Source organism: Phascolarctos cinereus, unplaced genomic scaffold, assembly GCF_003287225.1.
Source record: "Phascolarctos cinereus isolate Bilbo 61053 unplaced genomic scaffold, phaCin_HiC Scaffold_4;HRSCAF=312, whole genome shotgun sequence".
Lineage (NCBI taxonomy): Eukaryota > Metazoa > Chordata > Mammalia > Diprotodontia > Phascolarctidae > Phascolarctos > Phascolarctos cinereus.
Genome location: NW_027555847.1, coordinates 326217255 through 326245219, shown reverse-complemented (window position 1 = coordinate 326245219; position 27965 = coordinate 326217255). Strand labels below are relative to the sequence as shown.

Here is a 27965-nt window from a genome sequence, read left to right as displayed (position 1 = left end):
ATTCTTTTTAAAAGGGACTGTTCTTTCAGCTAACTTGTCATGTGTGAAAATGAGCACTGACCCAGAATTCTCTGACAGAACTAATGCTGCACCTGAGCCAGCCTGTGCCCAGGGGGAGTAAGAAAGAGCCCATGACCAGGGAGAGAGAATTAACATCGAGAATCAACAGCTGAAAGAGTATTTCGATTTTAAAGTATGAAGCATATCAGACTCCAGTGGTTTGAACAACAGGACCCAGATGGCCATCTCTGTTATGCCAACTTAAGGTACAATTCCTGCATCACCCAAAAAAGTACCCAGTTTTATCTTAAGAGTGGCAAAACTTCTGCCCACAGTTTCAAATCGGGTCACACGGTTTTAACCTGCAATCAGAATGTCTGAACCAGGGGCTCTTAACGGGGGTGTGTGTGTGTGTGTGTGTGTGTGTGCGCGTGTGCGCGCTGTGTGTTTGTGTTTATGTGTCCTGGACCTCTTTGGCAGGCTGATGAAGCCTGTGGACCCTTTCTCAGAAGATTGTTTTTAAATGCATAATTAATCAATTAATCTATAAATATGTCATAAATGCCTACTAGGTTCCAGGTTGGCACCTTGTTGGGAACGTTGGGAATACAAAAAGAGGCAAAGGGCATTCCTTGCCCTCAAGGAATTTATAATCTAATGGGGGAGACAACATGCAAACAAATATATACAAAGCAAGCTATAGACAGGATAAACAGGAAATAATTAACAGAATGAAGGCACTAGAATTAAGAGGGGCTGGGAAAATAAAAAATGAAATGGTAGTTGAGACTTGATGCTGGGAAGGTCAGTAGTTGGAGTAGAGGAGGGAGAGCATTTCAGGCATGGGCCAGCCAGAGAAAATGCCTGAAGCTGAGAGGTGGAGGACTTTCAAGGATTACAAAAGAAAGAAATGAGGCAATATTTTTCCCATTCAAGTTTACAGAACCCTTTGAAATCTATCTACAGACCCCTTAGAGGTCAAGTTAAGAGCTTCTGATCTAAATAAATGTCTGAAACAAACAAAAAAAGAATACAAAAACCCATCATTCAGGGCAAGAGATATGCCATTGTTTAAAGTAAAGGTGATGTGTACCAGATGGACTCAGGGTGCAGATTGCGACTTTTTTTGGGACATGGCCAATTTGGGAATTTGTTTTGCTTGACCATACATGTTTGTAAAAGGGTTTGTTTTTCTTGCTTCCTCAATGAGGGATCAGGGAGATGGAAGAGAGAGAGAAGGTAGATCTTTATGAAAGTGAAATGTAATTTAATTTAAAAATAAAAAAGTAAAACTAAAAGTATTAGTAGCAAGAAGGATTTAACCAAAATGATATTTGAAAATAGGCGATTAAAAAGTCAGAGACTATTTCCCTTATCTTGAAATGTCAAATATTTCCATAGTGAGTTGATCGGTGTAATTCCCTGTTCATCCTTTAGTACTTAAATTGTATTTCTTTCATTAGGATTGTACTGATTTATTTGGGCAGTTGTGGTTTGGAGCCAATCCTTTGCTCTGTACCTCTAAAGAAGGGGATTAGATGCAGAGTTGGACTCATTTGCTACCTTCTCCATTCCCTTTTAAAATTTCTTTTGATATCTTTTTATATATTACTTTTGTTTCTTAATATCTCCCTCTCTTCCCTTACAAAGTGAGCCATCCCTTGTTTTTGTTTTTTTGGAGGCAATCAGGGTTAAGTAACTTGCCTGGGGTCACATAGCTAGTAAGTATTTGAAGCCACATTTGAACTCATGTCCTTCTGACTCCAGGGCTGGTGCTCTATCTACAGTGTCATCCAGCTACCCAGAGCCATCTCTTGGAATAAACAATAAGAAAAAAACAGCACTTCAGCAAAACTAACTAATGCATTGAGTTGGTCTGATAATCCATGCAGTGGTCCATAGTCTGTCCACTTTTTCAGAGAAGGGAGGAAGGGGCATTGTCTCATCTTTTCATCAGTTGATTCCTTTTGGAGATAGACCTGAGTGAGTAGCAGAGCTGAGAATGGATCTAGGTCCTGGAGATTGGGGTGTTAGGGCGAGGATGGAAAATCTGTTTATTTTCAGTCTTCCTGTGGGAATGGTTGCTGGCTGAAGAAGCACTTAGTGATTGTGTGTGCTATTATCTGGCCCAAAAGAGAATGTTCCTGGACGCTGAGCTTCTAATGAACCTTAGCTACTTGGACTGAGAAGGTGGGGTGACTGGGTAGGGATTTCCTGGGTAGGCAGCTAGATGGTGCAATGGATAGAGCTGGGGCCCTGAAGTCAGGAAGACCTGGATTCAGATCAGACCTCAGACACTTTACTAGCTATATGACCCTGGGCAAATCACTTAACCTCCATCTGCTTCGGGGGGGGGGTCAGAACAGCACCTACCTTACAGGGTCGTTGTGAAGATAAAATGAGATAATATTTATTTTTTAAAAAGTACTTAGCGCAGCATCTGGCACAATGTAGGCACTACATAAATGCCTATTCCTTTCCCTTCCCCCAGTGCCAAACTCTTGGAGAGAAGAGCCTAGAACAGCCTTCTAGAGAAAAAAGGATCTTGGAATTGCCTGTCAGCAATCTCAGATTCAAGAATTCTGGGATCCACCCTTCCAGAGAGGTGCTGTTATTTATTTGTATATAACTCTTCATGACCCTGTAGACCATACTGTCCATGGGGTTTTCTTAGCAAAGATACTCCAGTGGTTTGCCATTTCCTTCTGTAGTGGGTTAGGGCAAATACAGGTTAAGTGATTTGCCCAGAGTCACGCAGATAGTGACTGTCTGAGGCCAGATTTGAACTCAGGCAGAGTCTTTCTGACTCCAGCACTCTATCCACTGTACCACCTGGTTGCCCATGGAAGTTCTGACATGCTCTTTTTTTCTAACTTGTGCTACCTTGCTTTTACTGGTGAGATCCTTGAGGCTCACTAAATTGGTGCCAGCCTTAGTATGGACAACTGATCCATTTTTAGCCCTATTGCAGTTCAGAACTCCCAAATTAAAAAAATTCATCAGTCTCAGCCTCCCCAGGAATAGAGATTACAGGTACAGGTACATATCATCATACCCAGCTCATGCATATAATTTTAAAGTGAATTATAATGAGTATTTCCTCAATTACTATATGTTTAATGCATCAAAATGTTCCTGAATAGATCAGATTTTAAAATATCCTTTAAACTACTTGTAAGAGGGGGTGGTTGGAGAATACTTGATCAATTTGATGTCCTCAATCAAATTGATGAGGTTACAGGTTACAGGAATAGGGGAGTCCCTGACCAATTTGATGAGTTTCCCAATTAACTTGATGAAATTATAGAGTATGTGACTTTGTTTGGAAACATCCTAGGGACACCTCTTCCATGGAGTGAGTCAACATGGCCTTTGGTAACTTTAAAAATAAATTTTTGTTTATTTTGTTAAATATGTCCCAATTACATTAAAATTTTTTTAACATTAATTTAAAAAAGTTTTGAATTCTAAATTCTTTTCCACCCTCCCACTGCTCCCTTTCCCCTTGAGAAGGCAAGCAATATGATATTGATTATATGTGTGAAGTCATGCAAAATAAATTTCCATATTAGCCATATTCCAAAAGAAACCTACGCAAAAACAAGAAAAATAAAGTGAAAAAAGTATGCCTCAATCTGTACTCAGAGTTCATCAGTTCTCCCTCATAGGTCCTTTGGAATTGTCCTTGGAATTGCTGTTACTGTGTACAATGTTCTGGTTCTGTTCACTTCATTTTGGGTCAGTTTATGTAAGTTTTCCCAGGTGTTCCTGAAACTCTCGTGCTCATAATTTCATATAGCACAATAGTATTCCATCATAATCATATACCACAATTTGTTCAGCCTGGCCTCTTGTACCTTGTTGAGATGATGTAGAGCTCCTACCTGGTTCCCAGTGACTTAATCCTTCAAGGTGATTGGCAGGCTGCTATTAAGGAGGATTTGACTCTTCTTGGAGGAATATACCCTCTCCAAGGTGTAGAAGAAAAAGCTGACAGGCCAGCCCAATCTCTTTTGGACTTCCTTTTTCACCTTTGCCAGTTTAGAAGACAGACTCATGTATATCTGAGCAGTTCTCTCTCTCTCTCTCTCTCTCTCTCTCTCTCTCTCTCTCTCTCTCTCTCTCTCTCTCTCTCTCTTGTCTCTCTCTCTCTGTCTCTGTCTCTCTCTCTGTCTCTGTCTCTCTCTCTCTGTCTCTGTCTCTCTCTCTGTCTCTCTCTCTCTGTCTCTGTCTCTCTCTCTGTCTCTGTCTCTCTCTCTGTCTGTCTGTCTCTCTCTCTCTCTCTCTTTCTTTCTGTGTGAAGCATCATGCAGTTGTTTTTATCCTCCCCCTCAGGTAATGGCAATAGTTACCTTTGGGCAGAAGCAAATGAGAGTTGCATGTGTTTACAGGTGACCTGAGAAGGGAGATCTGGAGAATTGACTTTCCCTGCTCATGAGATGAGAACAACCAGGGTAGTGATAAGAGTCCCTGCAAAAACAGATGACAAAGGAAAACAAGGGTGTGTCTACTTGGAACAAGAGGGTAGTTCATAAACAATGTTTATGAACTCAAAATTCCCATGTGGAAGAGAGGGAATATCAAATACCATAGGCAGTAGATCCTAGAATCTAACCCTCTCAACAGAGAAGGGAGATTTCCTGGGCTGCATGGGTTTTGAGGTTTTCCTCTTGGGTAACCTCAAGTTTGAGAGTTTAGAGATCAACTTATGGAGAGAGAAAGGCTTTTTCCTTCTCCAGGGTTCTTCTTGGGGGCAGGTAGGTGGCACAGTGGATAGAGTGCTGGACCTGGAGTCAGGAGGGTTCATCTTCCTACTAGGTGTGTGACCCTGGGCAAATCACTATACTCTGCCTTAGTTCCTCATTTGCAAAATGAGCTGGAGAAGGAAATGGCAAACCACTCCAGTATCTTTGCCAAGAAAATCCCAAATGGAGTCAAAAAGGGTTGGACATGACTGAAAAATGACTGAAAGTACTTCTTGGATGCATAGTTCCTAAGCAGTGTACTTGGAAAGTAAAGCCAATGAGTTATTTCAGCAGGCCAGGTCTGATGTTAGGAGATCTGTTTTTCTAGAGCCCCAAAATATATTGACTTCTTGGGGAATTACAAACCACTGAAAGACATTGAGTGTGAGAGAGAGTGGTACTTAGCTAGATGATGCAGTGGATGGAGCTCTGGATCTGGGATCAGGAAAACCTGAGTTCAAAACTGTTCTCAAACATTTGCTAGCTGTGTGACCTTGGGCAAGTCACTTAACCTCTTTTGGCCTTTATTTCCCCAACTATACAAGGGGATAATAACAAGATCTGCCTCACAGGGGTTGTTGTGAGGATCAAATGAGATAATATTTGTAAAGTACTTAGCACAATGTCTGGCACTTGGTAGGTGCTTTAAAAAATGCTTATTTCCTTCCTCTCTTCCTTCTGTGAAAGGGCAAGGGATTCACCAGATTGTCAAAGGGCTGGCCTGATGACAATGCCAAGTTCAGTTCCTTTCTGGGGATAGCTAATATGTGTTTCTGTATCTATTTACGGATTCCTATGAGTACTTTGAGTTTTCTGCATTTTCTGTGGAAGAAATAAGTGCTGTCTTATTCATATGCCTTCTTATCCTGAGTGCCTGCATGAGCTGGAGCCCTGTTACCCACTTTGGGGGAGTTGAAACACAAGGCAAATGTAAGTTTTTAAAGGGATTTTCCTGGAGTTACTTCAAATGGCAGCAGATAGCAGATAGAGTGCCAGGCCTGGAGTCAGTACTCAAATCTTTTCTCCAGACACTTACTTGCTGTGTGACCCGGGCAAGTCACTTCACCCTGTTTGCCTCAGTTCCTCATCTGTAAAATGAACTGGAGAAGCAAATGGCAAATTGTTGCAATTTCATGGAGTGTTGTGGGGGGTCATCTCAAAGAATTCAGAGTTGGGCCACCTCTAATCCAAGAATAAGCATTTATTGAGGATTGATACCCCTCAGAAGTGGACTAGGTTCCAAGAGGAACCAGCAATTTAGTAAAACAATATAGGCAAATTTATAATGTAATCATGCTGATTACACAACAGAAATTATGAATATTATAAAGGCAGGAGAGGTTTGTCAAGGGATTAGGTAATAAGGGAGGGGTCCCTTCTATGGTTCAGTGGTCAAACATCCTAGTCGTGCTGCTTTCTGAGTGGCTAGCTATTGTGGTCCTGCCTGGTTAAGATGCATTGTTAGGTATTATGGTCCTGTCTTGGGCTAAGTGGATGATGTGATTGTGGTTGTATATGAGGACACACCTGTTCAAATACGTGAAGTGGATCTGGGGGCAGTGGCTTGCTAGGGGCAGTGGCTGTATTGAGTCTGGGGGATGCCTTATTAGGATTTTTTACTCCCCCCAAAGAGCTGAGAACCAAAATTTTCTTCATTAAAATAATCTTTACCTCATATTCTCAAACCAGTTCAGTATGCGTTTTCTTTTTAATGTAATTATTTCCTAACTTATTACCTAAAGGAGGAGGAATAAGGAACTAGGAGTAAAATGTGATCGAATCAGAATAAAAAAAGAAACCATATCAATCAACCCCAACTATGATCAAATCAGAATAATAAAAGAAATTGTGTCAACCAACCCCAACCATTTTGTTCAGTCATTTTCTGGTTGTATCTGACTTTTGGTGGCCCCATTTGGCAAAGATACTGGAGTGGTCTGGCCTTGCCTTCTTCAGCTCATTTTACAAATGAGGCAAACAGAGTTAAGTGACTTGCCCAGGGTCACACAGCTAGTAAATGTCTGAGGTCATATTTGAACTCAGGAAGATGAGTCTTCCTGACTTCAGGCCAGCACTCTATAGATTGTGCCACCTAGAAGTACCCTAAACTGTGGTACTTCCCAAATCCCAGATCCTTAGTTTTTGTGTAGAGCTACAGGTATCTCTCCTAGAGGTCCCATACCTTGAGCCAAATTCTGAGGCAACATATCTGTGTAATGAGAGTTAGGGTATAAAGGGGTGGGGAACCTTCAGGAGAGCTCTTTCTCCCTCCCACTCTCAAATCTCCTTCTCTACTGTGACTAACACTGGAGGGGAATGGTCTCTTCTGCCAGACCCAGCTAACCCTTCTCCCAACTATCCTCCCTGGCATGGCTCTCTGCATCTATGACAATGCTTTATCCAAACTCCACAGGGCACCGTATTTTAATTATTAGACAACACCAAAGTGTAAAGAGCCTTGGTCAGGGACTCAGGAAACAGGAGTTTGAGGTCCAGCTCTACCACTAACTAGATGTGTGACCCAGGATAAGTTCTCCTTCTCTGAGCCTCAGTTTCCTTGTCTGCAAAATGAGGGGTTACAACTAAATGATCTCCAAACCCCTTTCCAAAACTAACAGTCATATGATTTTAGACCTCTTCCCCCAGGTACAAAATGGTAGCACCTTATTCCTAAATGAAATTCTCTGGGGGCAGCTAGGTGGTGCAGTGGATACAGCACCAGCCCTGGATTCAGGAGGATCTGAGTTCAAATCTGGCCTCAGACACATAACACTTACTAGCTGTGTGACCCTGGGCAAGTCACTTAACCCCACTGCCTAACCAAAAAAAAAAAAAAAGAAAGCCAAAAAAACCTAAATGAAATTCTCCAGCCTTTGTTCTCTTATGTCCAGAGATTAAAAGATGGATGGAAAGCATGTGTTGGCTGTTGCAAATAGTTGCTAAAAGCCATAGATGGATTTTTAATTTTTCTTAGAGCAGAGGCATAGTTCTTTAATACACATCAACACAGTGAGAGAGTCTGGCTTCTTCAACAGAGATGAGGGCAATAGTTTAATCTTTTTTTTTGATGAACTAATCTAACAACAGAGGTGAATCAGACCAAGACATTTTAATTGCTCTTGTAATAGAAGGTGGCAGTTCTCCATTTTCTTTTTAATAGCTTCTTTAAAGAGCTGTTCAGCTTGTTGCTTCTTCTAGGAAAAAAAAAAGAAGGCAGAGTATTTCATCACGTCCTAGGCAAGTGGCTAGTTGACCATTGGAAAATATGAACCACATGCTCTATAGCATGGTGCTTGTAAGGGAAGGGTGTGAGTCCAGACTGACTCTGAGTAGAGTTGACCCCAAGACTGTGGTTGTGTCACCATCACCTTAAGGGACTCAACTGAGGGACCCGTGAGAGGTCAGGGGCTTGGGTGGGGATCACGGATCCCAGTAAATGAAGTCTCTTGTTGCCTCTGGACATACAATGAAACAAAATCTGCCAGGTCCTTTATCTGCCTCTCCAAGGAGAGTCGAGGAGCCATCTTTCCATTTCTCTATGACTGACTTTTATTTTCTGGCTTTATTTCTATACTCTACAGAACCTTATTATCCTGCAAAATCATATCGGCCCCCAAACTCAAACTCTGCCCCTGGGACCTCTCTCTCCCTCTGATTGGACAGGATAGCGCGTAAGCAGTGGAGAGCTCCTCCCTTTAAGGAGGGTGAACCCAGGGCAGCCATCTCTTCATTTCCTACCTGCCTGCACCTTCTGGACGTCATGCTCCTCCCTCCCCCTTAAAGCTTCCCCATGAAGGCGGGGACTGTTGTGACCCCTGTTCCAAAGCCTGTTGGTATGGAACTCTCCATTGATGGAGGTGAATGCTCTGCTCTGTACGAGGGCTGGGGTGGAGTTGGAGAAATTCGAGAGCTTCACTTCTAAGCCAAGTCCCCTTCAGGACTCTCCAGGACCCTTTGGTGAATTTTCAGGCAGGAGCCATCCGGTTGCTTCTGGCTTCCAGCTTCAAGAGAGAAGATGGAAAAGGCCAACTTCACTTCTGGTTGTTGAAGGAAAAGACTCTGGGAAGACATGAGAGGAGCTGGCAGTTTCCATCACGTCCCTGTTCTCAGCTCGCTACTGTGGAGACTTTGGGGAGTTTCCCCTTGGGTGAAATCCAGGGCTTTCTTTCTTGGTTGAGCCGAGTTCTCTTGCTCCTAATGGGAGAGCTCCTTTGCTCTGTGATAGTCTAGTATATATTCTCCTATATATAGGACTATATATATAGTGCCTCTAGCATAAAATACAAATTCCTTTGTTTAGTTTTAAAAGCCATTCATATAGTTATAGCAGCATAATTATAGCAGCTCTTTTTGTGGTAACAAAGAATTGGAAATTGAGGGGATGCCCATCAACTGGGGAATGGCTGAACAAATTGTGGAATGATTGTAATGGAAGACTATTGTGCTATAACAAATGATGAGCAGGATAATTTCAGGAAAAAAAACTTCTTTGACTTCTGTTTGGCTACAATTTAGATAAATGGGTTTCTTTGCTATTCTCTATGTGTGTTCATTGTGGAACTGGTATTAGGTGGGTGAGAAAGGAGTGAAGCCTTGAATGTAGAGCTTGGGGTCCCACTTCCCTCCCAGAAATGACAAAGCACTCAGAAGTCAGGTGGAACCCAATCATATCTTCTAGATGCACAATATTTAAGGGAGCAGATAGATCTAATTCTAGCCTGATAACTCCCTCTGTCTGAGGAAAGCATAATGGTGACCTCTGGCCCCAACCTCCTGCATCCTCTCCTGGCAGTAAGGAAAATCTCCCTTGGAGAAGGTGGAGGGGAGAAGAAGCTAGAGATGTCTATTCTGCCTCCCTTTGAGCCATAGCATGACAGGACTTCATGTGTGAAGCTCACCCCTTTTCTCTCTATACTGTCTTTTTCATTTCTCTAAATTCTTAATGCTTAACAGAGTGCCTGGCACATAGTAGTTGTTTAATAAATGTTTATTAACTGTTTATTGATTATCTGACCAGTTTTGTTTATTATGAGAATATCGATGTTTATGGCCTTTAGTTTTTTCTAGTAGTGTGTCAGTATGTTGACCATTGGACAAAAAGCTCACAATTTAAACACCTCTAGTGAAGTTAATATTTGTAGATAATAGCTAGGTGGTGCAGTGGTTAGAGCACTGAACCATTAGACAAGAGTGTGACTCTAGAGCAGGGATGGAGCAGCTGAGGCTTCGAGACCACAAGTGGCCCTCTAGGTCCTCAAGTGTAGACCTTTGACTGAACAAAAATCTGTTAAGTTTGGATTGAGCCAATGGGCTGCACTTGAGGACCTAGAGGGCCACATGTGGCCTCAAGGACGCAAATTCCCCATCCCTGCTCTAGACACATCACAAACTCCATTTGCCTCCATTTCCTCATATGTAAAATGTATATCTCTAAAATAATCTGTAAAATAATAGCACCTACTTCCCAGGTTTATTGTGAGGATAAGATAAGATAATATTTGTAAACTTAAAAAGCTATTATTTAATAACTCTGTGAGTCTTACTATCTGCTGACCTCTCCTTTGCTACTCCATCATGGTCCCTGCAGAAGTGGAAAGGGTCTGCATAATACAGAGGACCAGTATATATGTGTGTGTATATGTGTGTGTGTGTGTGTGTGTATTTCATTTCACTGGTTGCCATGGCCAAAGAATTCACTACCTCATGGCCACCCTACCAAAGATGAGTTTCTCCATAACCAGTTGATCCTTGGACAGCAGGCATTAGGTCTCTGGGGGTATATACTTGGAGTTTTGCAGTGTGGTAGCAAGGCAGATAATTGACACAGTGGATAGTGCCAGGCTTGGAGCCAGGAAGACTCATCCTTCTGAAGTCACATCTGGCCTCAGATACTGAATAGCTATATGACCCTGGGCAAGTCACTTAATCTTGTTTGCCTCAGTTTCCTCATCTGTAAAATGAGCTGCAGAAGGAAATAGCAAACCACTCCAGTGTCTTTGTTAAGAAAACCTTGAATGGGGTCATGAAGAGTTGGACACAACTGAACAACAGCTTATGCCAGAGTTTATATTTTGCTGGCACCTCTATACTATCATGAAGCCTTAGAGCTGGGAAGGAATGTCCATGTCATTTAGTCCAACTCTCTCATTTTGCAGTTGAAGAAACTGAGGCTGAGAAATTTTAAGTGACTTGTTCAGTGTTACATATTGGCAGAGTCAGGATTGAACACCTATCCTCCCACTCTAAACCCAATATTCTTTTCACTGCACCACTCTGGAGGACAGCTAACACCATTTTCTTCTTCTTCTTCTTCTTCTTCTTCTTCTTCTTCTTCTTCTTCTTCTTCTTCTTCTTCTTCTTCTTCTTCTTCTTCTTCTTCTTCTTCTTCTTCTCCTTCTTCTTTTTGCTTTTTGATGAGGTAATCAGGGTTAAGTGATTTGCCCAGGGTCACACAGCTGGTAGTGTCAAGTGTCTGAGGCCATATTTGAACTCAGGTCCTCCTGACTCCAAGGCTGGAGCTCTATCCACTGCGCCATTTAGCTGCCCCATCATCTTCTAATTAATGATGTGGATCCACTCTCATATATGGCAGTTAAATACAAGGTTGTTATAGAGTGAGAGAACTGGCAGTGAGTGGGGTATGAGAAAGTCATGTAGAAGGTGGTGCTTGAACTGGAAGGAAGAGAGGTTTTCCGTGAAGTAGAAATGAGGAAGGAATGTATTACAGGTACGAAGAATAGCAAATACAAAGACTTGGAGATGGCAGATGAAATGCTGTATGTGAAGAACAGAGAGAAAGACAGAAGTAATACATTACAAATCTGGAGAAGGAAATGGTAAACCACTTCAATATCTTTGCCAAGAAAACCCCAAAGTGGGGTCATAACTAATCAGACGTGAATGAAAATGACTGAAAAACCAAAAAAAGTAACCACAGAAAATCAGCTTGGGACCAAGTCATGAAAGCTTTATTTTAAAAAAATTTAATAATATTTTATTTTTTCCCAGTTCCATGTAAAGACAATTTTTAACATTTGTTTTAAAAAAAATTTGAGTTTCAAATTCTCTGTTCCTCTCTTACCTTCCCCCTCCCTGAAACAGTAAGTAATTTGATATAGATTAGACATGTGCAATCTTGAAAAACATATTTCCATATTAGTCATGTTGTTAAAGGACACACAGACAAAAGAAAAAAACATTAAAAAATAAAGTGAAAAATAGTATGCTTGATCTGCATTCAGGCTCCATCAGTTCTTTCTGTGGCTGTGGATAACATTTTTCATCATGAGTCCTTTGGAATTATTTTGGATCATTGTATTGCTGAGAATAGCTAAGTCATTTACAGTTGATCATTGTACACTATTGCTGTTACTATGTACAATGTTCTCCCAGTTCTGCTCACTTCACTCTGTTCGTGTAAATCTTTCCAGGTTTTTCTGAAATTATCCAGGTTGTCATTTTTTTTTTAATAGCACAATAGGATCCCATTTTGAAGTCCACTTCATATACGCACAATCATATACTTGTTCAGCCATTCTCCTTTTTCTTTTTTGGCAAGGCAATTAGGGTTAAGTGACTTGCCCAGGGTCACACAGCTAGTAAGTGTCAAATATCTGGTCTGAGACCAGATTTGAACTCAGGTCCTCCTGACTTCAGGGCTGGTGTCCTATCCACTGCACCACCTTAGCTGCCCCGCCATTCTCCAGTTGATGGACGTCCCCTCAATTTCCAAATCTTTGCTACTCCAAAAAGAGCTGCTATAACTATATGAAGGGCTTTAAAAGCTAAAAAAAGGAATTTGTATTTTATGCGAGAGGCATTAGGGAGGCACTGGAGTTTGTTGAAGAGGGGAATGACTAACGGAAAATCACTTAGGAGGTTGTGTGGGGGATGAACTGGAGGGATGGGGGCGGGACTCAAGTCAGGGAAACCAACTGCTTTTGAAGCCCTCTAGGAGAGAGGTATTGAGGAAATGAAATAAGTTGGTAACTGTGTGCTTAGAGAGAGAGAAAGGGCTGGATGAAAGAGATGTTTTTGAGGTAGACACAGCAATATTTGGCAACTGATGGGATATGTGGGCTGAGAGATAGAGAGAACTTGAAAATCAAGCTGAGGTTATAAACCTAGGAGGCTAAAGAATGCTGTTGCTTTTGATAGAAATAAGGAAGTTTGGAAGAGGGGGAGACTTGGGGAGAAAGATATTGGGTTCAATATTTTTGGACATGTTGAGTCTGAGCTATCTCTGGGACATCCTGTTTCAAATGTTCAAGATCCCAGCATCCACTCTTTCCATGCTCCCATCCCCCAGGCACAAACACTTCCTCTAGGACCTCCCTAACAATTGAGTGTCACCATAGTCTTTGCTCTGTGGTCTATCACTTCGTACATGTGCGCTGCTGACTCAGCCACTTCAGGCACTTTTTCATCTTCTTAATTACAACACTCATCTTTCTATCACCCACTTAAGAAATTTTCCACACACCTTTATAACACATGCAGGAACTGGATCACATACCAAATGATCACCACACCAGCATTAGAAGAGCATATTGATACCATTTAAACTGCTGAGGAATTTGTAGACATGCCTAAGAGCTGTGAGAGGATGCCTGTCCCTGCTACTTTCTTTTTAGAGCTATCAACTTGGGTATCCTTGGAGTTTAACAATCTCTCTTATGTGACTTTGGAGATATGCATGTATACATATACATATATGTATATGTATGTATGCATATATGTGTGTATTTGTATATCCATGTATGTGTATATGTGTGTGTGTGTGTGTGTGTGTATTTTTAAGATAGGGTAGAGTAGTGGATAGAGATTGTACTTGGAGTTGTGAAGAACTGGGTTTGAATTGTTTCACAAATACTTGCTATGTGACCCTGGGCAAGTCATTTAACCTTTGATTCTTAGTTCCCTCATCTGTGAAGTGGGGATAAAAATACTGCTTACCTCACAGTGTCAGTGAGAGGATCAAATGAGATAAAATGCTTTATAAACTCTAAAATACTGTGTAAATGTGAGCTATTATTGTTTTTATTCTTTAAATGGGAGACAAACATCCTTCATTATTTTTAAATGATTTTATTGGATTAATAATAACAAAGGATTATTTATTAGAGCACTTAAAATATGTTTCAAGTTCTCACAAGTGAGGATGAAACTTTTTTTTTGTTCTTTGACAGTTAAAGTCCACCTCTGTACTACATTTTCTTACTTTCGTATTGTCCTTTGCACCATCCCTGACTTTATGGCCATTGAGTAATCCTGAGTTATTTGAATCAGGGTTCCTTCATAGCTGGAGGGCTTTCTCTTGGATGCTTGCAAAATTTATTGTTTGGCATTGAAATTTTGAAATTTAACCACTATATGCTTTGAAGTTTCAAGCATGATGTTTTTCTCTAGTAGTGATCTATGGATTCAATCAATATTTTCTTTGTTGTTTGCATTCAAAAGTTCTGGGCAGTTTTCCTGTATTTTTTCTAACATGATTTTCAAATTTTAAAACTTACCATGTTTCTAGGAGACTTTTCATCCTTAAGTTATCATTGTACATTCTGGCTTCGATACATGTTCTTTCAAAGTATTTTACTTCTGTGCAATTTTAATTCACTTCTTTTTTTTTGTTATAAATCTGTCATTCTCTTTTCAGACCCTGTCATATTTCACAGAAATTATCAAACAAATATTTATTAAGCACCAACTATGTGCTAGGCAGTGTGTTAGAGGCTGAGGTAAGAGTACAAAGAATGAAGCAATCCTTACTCTTCTATTCTAATAGGGGAAACAATAAGTATATGTAAAGTTACATACAGCAGAAGTGTAAAGTTAATAATATGTATATTTATGTAGGTTTATACAAAGTAGTAAAATGCAAGGTACTATGGGAAGGAGGGCACTAGTAGTTGGGGGGATCAAGAAAGGCTTCATGTAGAACATGGTACCTGAGCTACATCTCAAAGGAAGAGAATTACTCTGTGAAGTGGAGATAAAGAAGTACCTTCCAGGCCTGAGAGATGGATTCATCAAGTTAGGAAATGGAATGTCAGGCTCTATTAGCTATTGTGTTCTAAATTGTCTAACTTATTGTTTGTTTCATTGGTTCTGATTTGAAAGCTTGGATTTCTAGGGGCAGCTAGGTGGCTCAGTGGATAGAGTATTGGCCTTGAAGTCAGGAAGACCTGAGTTCAAATCCAGCCTTCGACCAAACACTTGACACTTACTAGCTGTGTGACCCTGGGCAAGTCACTTAAGTGCCCCAACTGCCTACAAAAAAAAAAAAGAAAGAAAACAAGCTTAGATTTCTGGCCTAATTCCCATTCTAATGCCTATGCCTTCTAAACCATTTTGGAAATTTTGTTCTGTTGTACCATCATCTCTGAGGAATGGGCCTGGTGTTAGAAAGGCCTGAGTTCAAATCCGGCCTCAGACTCTTTGTAGCTGTATGACTCTGGGCAAGTCACTTAACCTCTGTCTACCTCAGTTTTCTCATCTGTAAAACAAGGATGATAATAGCACCTACCTCCCAGGGTTGTTGTGAAGATAAAATACTATGCAAATTATGTAAAATATTCAAAAAAGATAATACACATCTAAATGCTATTATTATTTTTTTAATTGAAGGTTTTTGGTTAAATTTCTTTCATATTATATTATCAATTCATTGTGTTATGGCCTTGTTTATTTATTTATTCATCTGTTCATTTATCTATTCTATTTATTTACTAATTACTATTTCTTCTTCTTTCTTTATGTGTCATGCTGTTGGTTTATCTGCTTAGGACTAGGCTTATATCCAGCCTGTCTCTCTTGGACTTTTCATTTTTCAATCATTTTCTTGTATGTTCCTAGCAAGCTTGTATCTGGCTCCCCTCCTCACTCTTCGACTTTCCCCATTTCCACTACTGTGGGATGTACATTTTCTCCTGCATGGACTTCTGAAATTGGGAGTCCTCAGCTCCATGGAATTGTACAGTGTGGGAGCCCACGTGATTCTCTTCTCAATTTAAGTTCTGCAGGGAGAAGACCAACCTCAGCAGATTAATAGTGCCTTTTCCTTTAGGCACAGAACACCTTTACCCTTTAGCTGACACTGTATCTCCCATTCCCAGGATTGCCTTCTCTTTCTTTCACCTGGTTGGGCAGAATCAATGTCTTCTATTTCTTTTCAATGTCTTGTCTTGTTAGGGCAGCTAGGTGGTGCAGTGGACAAAGTGCTGAGCCTTGAATCAGGAAGAACTGAGTTCAAATGCAACTTTAGACACTAGCTGTGTGACCCTAGAAACAGCAGTCAACTTCTGTTTGCCTCAGTTTCCTAATCTGTAAAATGGAGCTGCCTCCAAGGGTTGTTGTGAGAATCACATGAGATAATAATTGTAAAGCACTTATCACGGTGCCTGGCATAATATAAGCTCTAAATAAATATTAGCTCTTATTGTTAATTATTATTATTTTCTGTAGGAAGGTTCAAGACTGAGTCACTGCCAGGGAAGGACTGGGCAGGCTCTTGTTTCCTGTGCCTGACCCACAGAGTGGTCTGGAGGAGGGGGTGGAATGAGTGGGAGCCTTAAATATTTAAATTTTTCCATGTTATTTCAGGTTTTTTTTTACTTTATTTGATGTTTCTCTCTTCTTATTTTGTTGGTTCAGCTCTCATTGCTATAGATTTGCCTCCCATTTCCTGCTTTTGATTATTATATATTTTTTAGGTTGGGGGCTTATTGGGGTAAACAACTACTTGGCCATTTTGCCAATAATGTGCAGCACCATCCCTCTGACAGAAGGGGAAGAAGAAGCCCATAAATTGAAAATTCCTTTCACCGTTTTGGGTCTCTCATGATTTTCTGAGGCTTCTAAAATAAGGCACTAATTTAGCTGAAAGTATCCATTTGGGGTCAAAATATTGATAACCTGCCTGAATGTGCTTTGTAAGAAGACATTAAGCCCTTGACTATCCTCAGGAAAATTGAGATAGAGTAGACTTATTTCACTGAAATGTGGTCTATCCTGCCCAGTGCTCTTTTCATTTTGAGTTATAGGTTGGAATGGTTTGTTATTTCCCACTGAGTTAGGCTCCATAATTCATACTGTCTCCTGAAAGGGAATCTTATGTGTTGAGGTTCAATATCGGAAATGAATTGTGGTGCCTCATTTTTCTGCATTAGCCCATTAAAGGTATGAGCCATGTGCATCTTGGGGCTGAGCTGAGGATACAGCTCCCTAAGTCTGAGTAGTAGGAGCAAGAAACAAAGGGAAGGGCCTCATCTGGACATCTCCTGTTAACTCCCCTCAACAAGTGAGTGATCCTGACAACACAGGGCTACAGAAAGACCCCGGAAAGAGTAGGAAGCAGAATCAGAGGTGATGTTTATCTGTTGGCCTTTTCTGAGCTTGTACTTGTGATTTTTATTGATGTTTAGGGAGCTCCAGGTGAGGAGACTCCCTCTACCAATACAGGTCAGCTGCTATTCTATAACTCATAGCCTAGGGTCAAGCAGAGGTAAGACCTGAATCAAATTCTTTTTGATTCCAAACCCAGTAATCTCGATTCAAATCTCACCTTCTGCAGGAGGTCTCTGGATTCCCCCAGCTTCTATGCCTTTCTGATGCTATATCACCTACTCCATATACCTCTTATATGTACCTAGTTATTACATGTTGTCTCCCCCTTGGAAAGTAAGCTCCCTGAGGGCAGGGGCTATTTTTGCTTTTCTTTAGGTCTCTAGCACAGCGTCTGGCATGCATAAGCACTTACTTGTTGACTGACTTACAACACCACGTTGCCTTTAGTGCATATATATAATACGTGGCTCAATTAAAAATATTGTGCCAAGTTAGAGCTTAAATCATTTGGTGTTGATTGCATCCAAGTTTTAAGGAAAGAAAGTATGGGAGAGAATTGCTCAAATGAAGACTCTAAAGGCTACAAATGAGGCCTCTTTTGTTCTGCGGGCATTGTGGCAGCAGATTGGCAGCTGAGCTTATCAGCCTGGCATCAGGTACAGGGTTTCAACACTAGAACAACATTGTTCCTGAATCAACTGTACTGCTCTGAGAAGGACTTTGGGAATTTTCAGACAGAAGTGTGGCAAGGAAAGCAAGGTTTTTAAGGAAGGAGATAGACAACTACAACCTCTTCTTTTCCAACTTCTCTGCTGAGCAGAAGAATACCGCATCAAAGGCCAAAGCCTAGCTAGCAGAGGACTGACTTTAATTAGCTTTGGAAAGATCCCAAGATGCTGGTTAGTACTGGGGAATTGAAATATTTGTTTCTCAGTTTGAGGGTGACTGAAAATCAGTTTCAAATACCTATGTGATGGAGAAAGAGAGGGATTTTACCTCTGATCTGGTTTTGCAGATAGCTTCAAAGACATTACATCCACAAATGTTTTTATGAGCCTGAAAAATTTACATTGACCGTCCTCCCCCCTCTTGGAACCTTCGGCCTTGAGGCCACATGTGGCCTTCTAGGTCCTCGAGTAGTGGCCCTTTGACGGGATCTAAACTTCACAGAGCAAATACCCTTCATAAAAGGATTTGTTCTGTAAAACTTGGACTCAGTCAAAAGGCTGCGCTTGAGGACCTAGAGTGCCACAGATTCCCCACCCCTGATAGACAATCCTTCCATTTTAGAGATGAAGACACTGAGACTCCCAGAGGTTAAGGGTTCTGTGCAAGGCTACATAGATAATAAATAACAGAGCCAGGATATGAAATCGGGGCTGTGACTCTAACAGCAACCTTACCCTGGTACCATACTTCCCATTTCTTCCCATCCTTTTCACATCAGGGCCCATGACAATTTACCCATCTCTGAGGTAACCTTGAGGCCAAAGTATTTAAAATAGCAAAGGAGCTGCAAGTCAGCTGAGTCCTTCAAAGGTCCCTGTGATCACCTCTCCCACATACCTTACTATTAACGGTAGGACAAAATTGGCTAGATCACTTCTGGAAACCTTGGGAGAGGAAAGAGAAAACATCCATCATTTTGAAACATTTGCCTATGTTCAGTTCTTTGCTTTAAAAAATGAATAACAATTTCAGTTAGATTGAACAAAGTTGGGAGGGTGGAGGGGAGAAAGGAACCATCAAATGTTCTGGGAGAGATTGCAGCAAGTGTGTTTTTATTTGGAAGCTGAGAGGGCTAGTGAAATCCAAAGTCTAGAAATACTCATTCCTTTTCTGTGTTAGAGACACATAGAGGTGATGGAATCATCCTTTCACACCAGGGGAGGGGCCTGCTTGGTGAAGGGCAGTGTGGAGTGGTGGGGGAGGGTAGAGGTCACTTAGCCGATGCCTTGACTCCTCTACTCCAGGTCCTTTTTGGAAATATACTTCCTTTTTGCATTTCTTTCCCTTCCTTAATCTCAATCTCCGGTGCCTCTAGGCTTAGTAATTGAATAACTCTGAGATGAGCAACCATATGGTAGCAGGGCACTGGACCAATCACTAACTCTTAGGGCTATAAGCAACATGTTCCCAGGCATTCTTTTCTCTTATTCAAATATAAGCTATTTATTATTTATAATCAGATTTGAATTTCCCCAATCCTTCAGAAATCAGCCATTCTTTCTCCTTGGTATTCATTACATTGCGGTGACACCTGCTGGCTGAGAGACTGTGGATGTCTGGGTCAAGGACCCTGCATGGAACAGTGCAGAGTAGCAGGCCAAATAGCATTTGCTAGAACAGACGGGAATGGGGAAAGGATATTAAATATTTTCATCGAGAGTCAACAGGAACTAGAGAAATTCTATCGGGGAAGAAATCCCTCACCATCCTTTCCCTCTTATTACTACATTGCATCTTTCCCCATAAGCCTAGTCTGCTTTAAAGCTGTAGGGGGCCTAGGATGGGTGGGGTGGGGTGATAGGGAGACCCACTGCCAGGAGCTGTTGGGGATGGAGGAACATGTGTCCCGGTCAGCAGTTTCTTAGGCTATGGAATGTCTATCCCCCAGAGCTATTTCCTGGTAGCCCTGTTGTGGCCCCATATGGAGCAAATCCCTAAATATTTATATGGGACCTATTATGTACCAAATACTTTTTACAAATACTATCTCATTTGACTCTCACGACAACCTTGGGAGGTAAGTGCTATCATTAGCCCCATTTCATGGTTGAGGACACTGAGACAAACAAAAATTAAGTGATTTGCCCAAGTCACACAGCTACTGGATATCTGAGCTGGATTTGAACTCAGGTCTTCCCAACTCCAGGCCCAGTAATCTATCCGTTGTGTTGCCAGCTGATTCTGCCTTTGAATAAACTATGGTGATGTGTATACCACACTTTAAAGTTTGTAGACTGGTTAGGCCAGGTACAGATTAGGCACCTATGCTCAGTTATAAAGTCATCAGACAATCTTTGAAACAATTGATGAGATATTTGGTCTTTCTTTTGTATGGGGTCTTATATTGGCAGTAGATTTCAACATTCTCTTACGTTTGTATTTATTCTGTTCTGCAGTTATTTTCTGTCTTCCACTATTCATCTTGCTATATATGTATATTGAGAGAGACAGACAGATGGATAGACAGACAATACAGAGACAGACAAACACAGAGAAACAGAAACAAATAGATATAGAGAGAAAAGGGGAGGGAGACTGAGAAAATGTGAGAGGGAGGAGAGACAGAGGTAAAGAAAGAATACAGAATTTCTAACTACATGTAAGGTACATGTCTACATAGCTATGTAGAGGAAGATAGCTATTAATTGGAAACAGCAGCGTGCATAAAGATACAGGGATATGTATCTTGTACACAATAATTTTTAAAATATTCTCTTTCAAAAGGCCATATGGAGTGTTGGACTAGCAGTTGGGAAGTTCTGGGTTCAAATCCTATCTCTGATACTTTATAGTTGTATAGTCATAAGCAAGCTGGTCATTTAACTTCTCTGGGTTTCCTCATCTGTAAAATGGATAACATTTATTATTATCCTGTAGTACCTACCTCACAGCGTTGTTGTGAGTCTTAAGTAAGATGGTATGTGCAAAGCACTTTCCAAATTTTAAAGAATTATAAAGACATTTTACTATGATGTAGCCAGTTTATCTATACGTATGCTGCTATACTAGCACAACTTAATAAAAATGTGTATATATGTATATACATATAAATACTTATATATATATGTCTATATCTGTGTCTGTAATGTGTATGTACATGTGCATATGTGTGTATGCACACACATATATCTGCCTGGATATCTAGAGAGAAGAGGGGAAGAGGTCCATTCTCCTGTTGGTTTAGGGGGATTGGTGCTCTGCTTGCACAGGTCTAATATGGACTAAGAGGAGGGTGTGTAACTCAGGATGGGGTCCCTGGGAAACTAACCAATCACCAACATTGTGATACATGATCTGGTTAGGCTGCTGCTGCTGCTGCCGCTGCTGCCGCCTTCCTTTGTCTTCTAGTAACACTATAAGAAAGAAGGGTAAGAAAGAGGAATGGGCTACTCATTATCAACCTTTTGCTTAAAAAGGTGGGGGACCCCCAGTTTTTTGGACAAACTTACTGTGTTGTTTAGACATGAGCATTCTGGGGTCCAAACACCCCATGGCTCATGTGGCTGCACAATCTATGTATCCTTTCTTTCTTGCTTGCTATTATTAAACACCTGGCATCTGCAGTGAATTTGCTAATGATGCTTCCCTTTCCAAAACTTGAAAGAACCTTGTCTTCTGGCCTGATGCTCAATCTAAGGAGGTAGGAGTGAGTGAAATGTTGGATCAGCCTTTAAGTCTGAAAATGCTTTTCAATGGAAGTAACACCATCATCATCAATGACAAACAATTATTGAACGCCTAGTAATTTGGGTTTATTTGTAAAGATGACAGAATGATTTTGAATGCTTTACAGATTGTAGGAAATTTTATATAAAGAAGAAAGAAAATGAGATGATGTCCCAAAAGGGCCTTCTAAATCCAAAAAAGATAAACTTTAGTTTAAAAAAATCTGTTAGAACTGATATATTAGGACCATAGGATTATATATATATATATATATACATATATATACACATACATACATACATAGACACACACACATATTATATAGTAGAAAGCATCTCATTTAGTAAAAGTCTCTCGTTTTCTCAGATGAGTGAATCAAGGCCCAGAGAGGTTAAGTGATTTGTCTAAGGATACACAGGCAGTAGCAGAATTGGGCTTTAAAGCCATGTCTTTTTATTCTCAACCCAGGCTACAACTATAACAAATATAGTATTCAGAGCATAATTTAACCATTTCAAGTGATTGTAGACCCTTATGGTTTCTATATTTTGCTTTTATGACATATTTCTAGGTCATAGCAATAATTCTTTCTTACTGCAAAGTCCTTGATCAAGAAAGCCACATCAAAATATACTATTGTTCTGGTGGAAACACGACCCATTTTATTACAGTTTCCAGGAATGCTGTGGCAAAAATAAAGAACTACTTGTATGACCAGCTATGAATTTTTTACTATTTATACCTAATTTACAATGGAGTATAATAATGACTTTATTTGATTATAACACTAAACTATTCTCTATGATCAGTCATAACAATCTGGTGCTTGACCCTGCAGGTACAGCTGTCACATTCTCCCAAGTCTTCCTCCTTGGGGCTAAACCTTCCCAGTTCCAAAAAGGAGATCCTTCTACAGAATGGTCATCTCACCATTCTTGTCCCTCTCTTCTGGGTGTATCCCAGCTTTTCACTCTGAACTAGACACAATATTCCAGGTGTTCACTGGAATACCAGCACAGAGTACATTGGGACTGTCACCCCCCATGTTCTTGACCCTGTGCGGCCCAAGATTGACTTAGCTGTTTCGTCCATAATGTCAGAATTGTTGACTTACACTTAGCCTATGGTATACTGAACCATCTTTCTCTATTCCCCACTCCCCACAGTCTTTTCATATCAACAGTTGTGGATACAGTGGTAAGTGCACCGTATATGGAGTCAGAGGATCTAGGTTTAAATCTCACCATATACTTACTAAATTTTTTACTGGGCCCGGACTGAACTCCTCTCTCACTGAGTTCTGACAGACCTTTCCCACTGACCTTCTAAGTTGTCTTTGATGTTTGTGGGTTGAGAAGTCTGGAGACCACCACAGCTCCTCTTGACTCAATCCCCTGAGGCCAGCTTCAGGTTTGCTGAGGCTCTGTCTTTCCCTGCCCAGCTCACACAGAACTGCGCTCCTCTCCCAGTCTGGCGCAACAGATCTTTCCAATCAACCATCCAGGTTGTCTTCGGCTAGAAATTTGTTTCACTCTGTCTTTTTGTGGGTTTTGCTGCTCTAGAATTTGTTTAGAGCCATTTTTACAGGTATTTGGAGGAGTTTGGGGAAGAGCTCAAGCAGGTCACTGCTTTTACTCCACCATCTTGGCTCTGCCCAACCAAATCTAAAATAAAATTTTGAGTTCTAAATTTTCTCCCTCCCTCTGTCTTCTCCCTCTTCCCTAAGACAATAAGCAATTTGATATAGGTTATATATATGCAATCATGTAAAACAAATTTCCATGATAGTCTTGAAAGAAGAAATAGAACAAAAGGAAAAAGCTACAAAAAATATAAAGAAAGTGAACACAGTATACTTTGATCTGCATTTAGACTCCATAACTCTTTCTCTGGACATGGCTAGCATTTTCTATCATAAGTCTTTTGGAATTGTCTTGGATCATTGTATTACTGAGAACTAAGCCAATCATAGTTGATCATCACACAATGTTGTTTTTTACCATGTAGAAAGTTCTCCTGGTTCTGCTCACTTCATTCAGCATCAGTTCATGTAAGTCTTTTCAGATTTTTCTGAAATCTGCCTACTTGTCATTTCTTTTAGCACAGTAGTATTCCATTACATTTATATACCACAACTTGTTCAACCATCCCCATATTGATGGGCAGTCCCTCAGTTTCCAATTCTTTGTCAACATAAAAAAGAACACTATAAATATTTTTGTACATATGGGTCCCTTTCCCTTTTTTATGATCTCTTTGGGATACAGACCTAGTAGTGGTGTTGCTATATCAAAGAGTATGTATAGTTTCATAGCCCTTTGGGTATAGTTCCAAATTGCTCTCAAGAATGGTTGGATCAGTTCACAACTCCACCAATAATGTATTAGTGTCCCAATTTTCCCACATCTTCTCTAATATTTATGATTTTCCTTTTCTGTCATATTAGCCAACCTGATATGTGTGAGATGGTACCTCAGAGTTGCTTTAAAATTTGCATTTCTCTAATCGAAAGTGATTTAGCATTTTTTCATGTGACTATAGATAGCATGGACTTCTTCATCTGAAAACTTTCTATTCATATCCTTTGACCATTTATCAGCTGGAAAATGACTTGTGTTCTCATAAATTTGATCAAAATCTTTTTGGATCCTATTTTTGTTTTTTTCATACATTAACTGTCCATCCCAGATTTCTGTCATCTGCAAATCTGGTAAGCAAGTCATTTATGCTTTTATCCAAGTCACTGATAAAAATGTAGACTAGAATAGGACCAAGGACAGATCCCTATATATATAAAACATTGACATTGATACCTAATTACTACTTTTGGAGTCTGATCATTCAACCATTTCTGATTCCACTTAAGGGTCCCATATAGCCTATATCTCTCCGTCTTGTCCACAAGAGTATCCTATGGGAGCTTGTCATATATTAGCCTTGCTGTAATCCAGATGTGACATGTGTACAACATTTCCCTGATCTACCTGGTTAGTGTCCCCATCAGAAAAGAAAATAAGGTCATCCTACTATGATTTGTGTTTGAATTCAGTCTGGCTCCTTTCTAAAAAAATCTCTTAAATTTTTTAAAAATTCAATTTTGTCTTATTTTTAGTTTCAAATCACTCCCTCTCTCTTCCATCCATTGAGAAGGCAAGAAATGTAATACTCATTACAAATATAGAGTCATATTAAGCACATTTATTTGTTAGCCATGTTCTGAAAAAAAAAACAAGAAAAAGAAAGAGGAAAAAATAAGCTTCAATCTATATTCTGAGTCCATCAGTTCTCTATGTGGAAGTAGATAGCATTTTTTCACCATGAGTCTTTTGGGATTGTGTTGAGTCATTGTGTCTTTCAGAATTTCTAAGTCTTTCACAGTTGATTATCTTTATGATATTACTGGTGCTTTGTAAATTGTTCTCCTGCTACTTCTCATCTAACTTTGCATCAATTCATTCAGGTCTTCCCAGTGTTTTCTGAAACCATTCCCTTTATTATTTCTTACAACACAATAGTATTCCATCACATTCATATACTATAACTTGTTCAGCCATTCCCCAATTGATGGGCATCCCCTCAGTTTCCAATTCTTTGCCACCACAAAAAGAGCTGCTATAAATATATTTTTGGTACACATGGGTCATTCTCATTTTCCTTTGATCTTTTTGGGGTACAGATCTAGTAATGGCATTGCTAGAACAAAGAGTATACACAATTTTGTTGCTTTTTGGGCATAGTTCCAAACTGGTTTCCAAAATGGTTGGACCAGTTCACTTTGCCAACAGTGTATTATTGTCCCTATTTTCCCCCATCCCCTTTATCATTTGTCATTTTCCTTTTCTGTCATCTTAGTCAATCTTCAATCTGACAGGTGTGAAGCAGTACCTCAGAATTGTTTTAGTTTGAATTTCTGTAATTAATGAATTAGAACTTTTTTTGTAAGACTATTGATAGTTTTGATTTCTTCCTCTGAAAAGTGCCAGGTTAGCTCTTTGTCATCATCACTTTCATTTCTAAAGGCTCATAAACCATTCCTTTCAGAATGTACTCTAGGATGTTGACAGGAATTGTTTAAGTCAAATTGACAGGGTCAAGTTCACTGGTGTATGATATGAAGAATCCATTTTCTTCCCTTCTTTGAAAATTGGGGTCATATTTGTCCATACTCAGTCCTGTAGACCCTCTATTTTTCTTTGTGATTTTTCAAAGATCACTAACAAAAGTTTGGCATCCACAAATTCTTTCAGTACTCTGCCCAGATCTAGTATTGGAACTCATTGAAGGCAACTAGGTACTCTCTTACTTATTTCCTCATTTGTTGTATATTTTGACTTCCTGATAAGCACTTTGGTTCTATCCTTTCCAGCCTGAAGAGCTGGAGAAAACAGAAAACAAAATGAGCATAGTCAGATCATAGATTTGGAGCTGGAATAAACCTTCTAACCCCCTTCCTTTTACAAACCAGGGAATCAAGGTCCAGAGAAGTTAAATGATACAGGCAGTAAGTGACAGAGATGACACTTGAACCCAGCTTTCCTAATAACAAATCCAGCCCAAGTAGTTCTGCCTTTTCCCTTCCTACTATCTGCTACCATCTCACCCAACCTTTGAGTTTCTGCTTGCTCCCAAAAAAGTGGAAAAGCACACCCTTCTTGCTGTTCCTGGCACTCACTGCCAGCCCTTCTTGGTCCAACTTTTAGTCTTTCCAGCACCATACTTAGAATACTGTGTTCCATCTTGTATTGATCCTCAGTTACATGTATTACCTATTCTGTCTTCTGTTCATGTCTCTTAAAAATAGGAGTCAGTTTTCTGTGTCCATGGTTTTTCTCAGAGACATCTATTCCTTTTCTTGTGAATACAATTTTTCTTTGAAATGATGAACTTAATTAAACATAAGCATTTCAATATACAAAGAACAGAAAAGGGAATGCATATGAAACTGAATTTTGGTGTAGTTTATTTTAAAAAGTGTATTTTACAGCAAGATGAATATGGTCCTGCTTTATGTCCCCTTATGAGGTTCCTTCTCCTCTCTTCTGGACATTTTTAATGTTTTGTTGAAATTCTTCCCCCCCCCCCCATCATTATCATTATCCACCAACTCCCTATTTCCCCTAATAGAAGCCTTTCTTTGTAAGAAATAAATATAGTAAAGCAAAAAAAAAACCCCAACATATTGGTTACATTTGAAAATGTATGTCTCATTTGGCATTGCTAGTCTGTCATCTCTTTGCCAAAAAGTAGGAAACTAGTTTTATCCTTAGTTTTTTTGAAATCATGACTAGTCATTGCATTCAACAGAATTGAAGTCTTTCAAAGTTGTTCCTATTTATATTGGTTGTGCAGTCATGTCTGATGTTTTTGACCCCATTTGGGGTTTTCTTGGCAAAGATACTAGAGTAGTTTGCCATTTTCTTCTCCAGCACATTTTATAGGTGAAGAAACGGAGGTAAACAAGATTAAGTGACTTGCCAGGTCACATAGCTGGTAAGTGTCTGAGGCTGGATTCGAACCCAGGAAGATTCTGATTCCAGGCCCAGTGCTCTATCCACTGTAACACCTAGCTGCCTCATTTACATGAGAGGAAGCAAGGTGGCTCAGTGGATAGAGCACTGGATTTGGAGTCAGGCAGGATAACTTGAGTTAAAAAGGCAGACATCACATCTTACACTCCACTTCTCTGTTCTGCCTAATGTCTACTTGAATGCCAGAAACATACATAGTAGGTCTTCAATTAAATCTTGGAGATTGATTGACCTATAGTAATAAACCTTCTTTTGGTCATATTTTATTGATGCCTTTTGTTTTTACAGCATAGTCACTCTGTTTTGTTCATTTAACATTTTTATTCTGAACTTATAAAAAAACAAATAAAATGGGCATTTGCATATACAGAAAAACAGAGCAGAACAGGAAAAGATGGTTATATGTGAAACTGCAAGTCTCCATTTTTTACAGGAGGTTTTTCTTTTTAAGGACATAATAAGGTCAACCTATAGTTTTCAAAGCTGTCCTGCTTGTCTAGACTTCTTTTTGGCCTATCATTGTCACTTCTGGATATAGTGCCTGGACATAGCATTGGCCTTTCCATTACAGTAAAGAAAGGTAGTCCGACTAGTACTAAGAAAGGTACAGCGTCTGATAGTGTATATGGTATTCTGCATCTACAATCCACCTCCTTTCTGTTGAGGGAAGGGAGGTATGTTTCATCATCTGGTCTCCACCAACAAGGTTGGTTATTACAAGGAATGAATCTTTAATTATAGTATTTCAAGACAGGGAAGGATAATTTTGTTCAGGTGGACTGGAGGCAGTAAACGACATCACAAAGGCTTCCGTTTAATCTAACAGCTGGTAAGGTTGTCTAAATTTGGGAGACCTAATTGAAGAGTTAACTATGCATTAAATACACATTCAAGAGGATATTTTTCTTTTAAAAAAAACAGTCATGACACCACCAGATGAAAAAAAGGAAGC

At 40.0% G+C, this 27965-nt stretch overlaps 1 protein-coding gene across 1 annotated transcript in view; it reads right to left on the bottom strand.

The window, feature by feature from the left end:
- The window catches only part of LOC110222330 (zinc finger protein 217-like), a 72294-nt gene extending 50983 nt beyond the window's left edge, over positions 1-21311 (bottom strand). The window contains 2 exon segments of the mRNA XM_021007259.1: positions 21088-21172; positions 21269-21311. Of these exon segments, the coding sequence (XP_020862918.1) occupies positions 21088-21172; positions 21269-21311 (128 nt within the window).
- Between the last annotated feature and the right edge of the window lie 6654 nt (positions 21312-27965).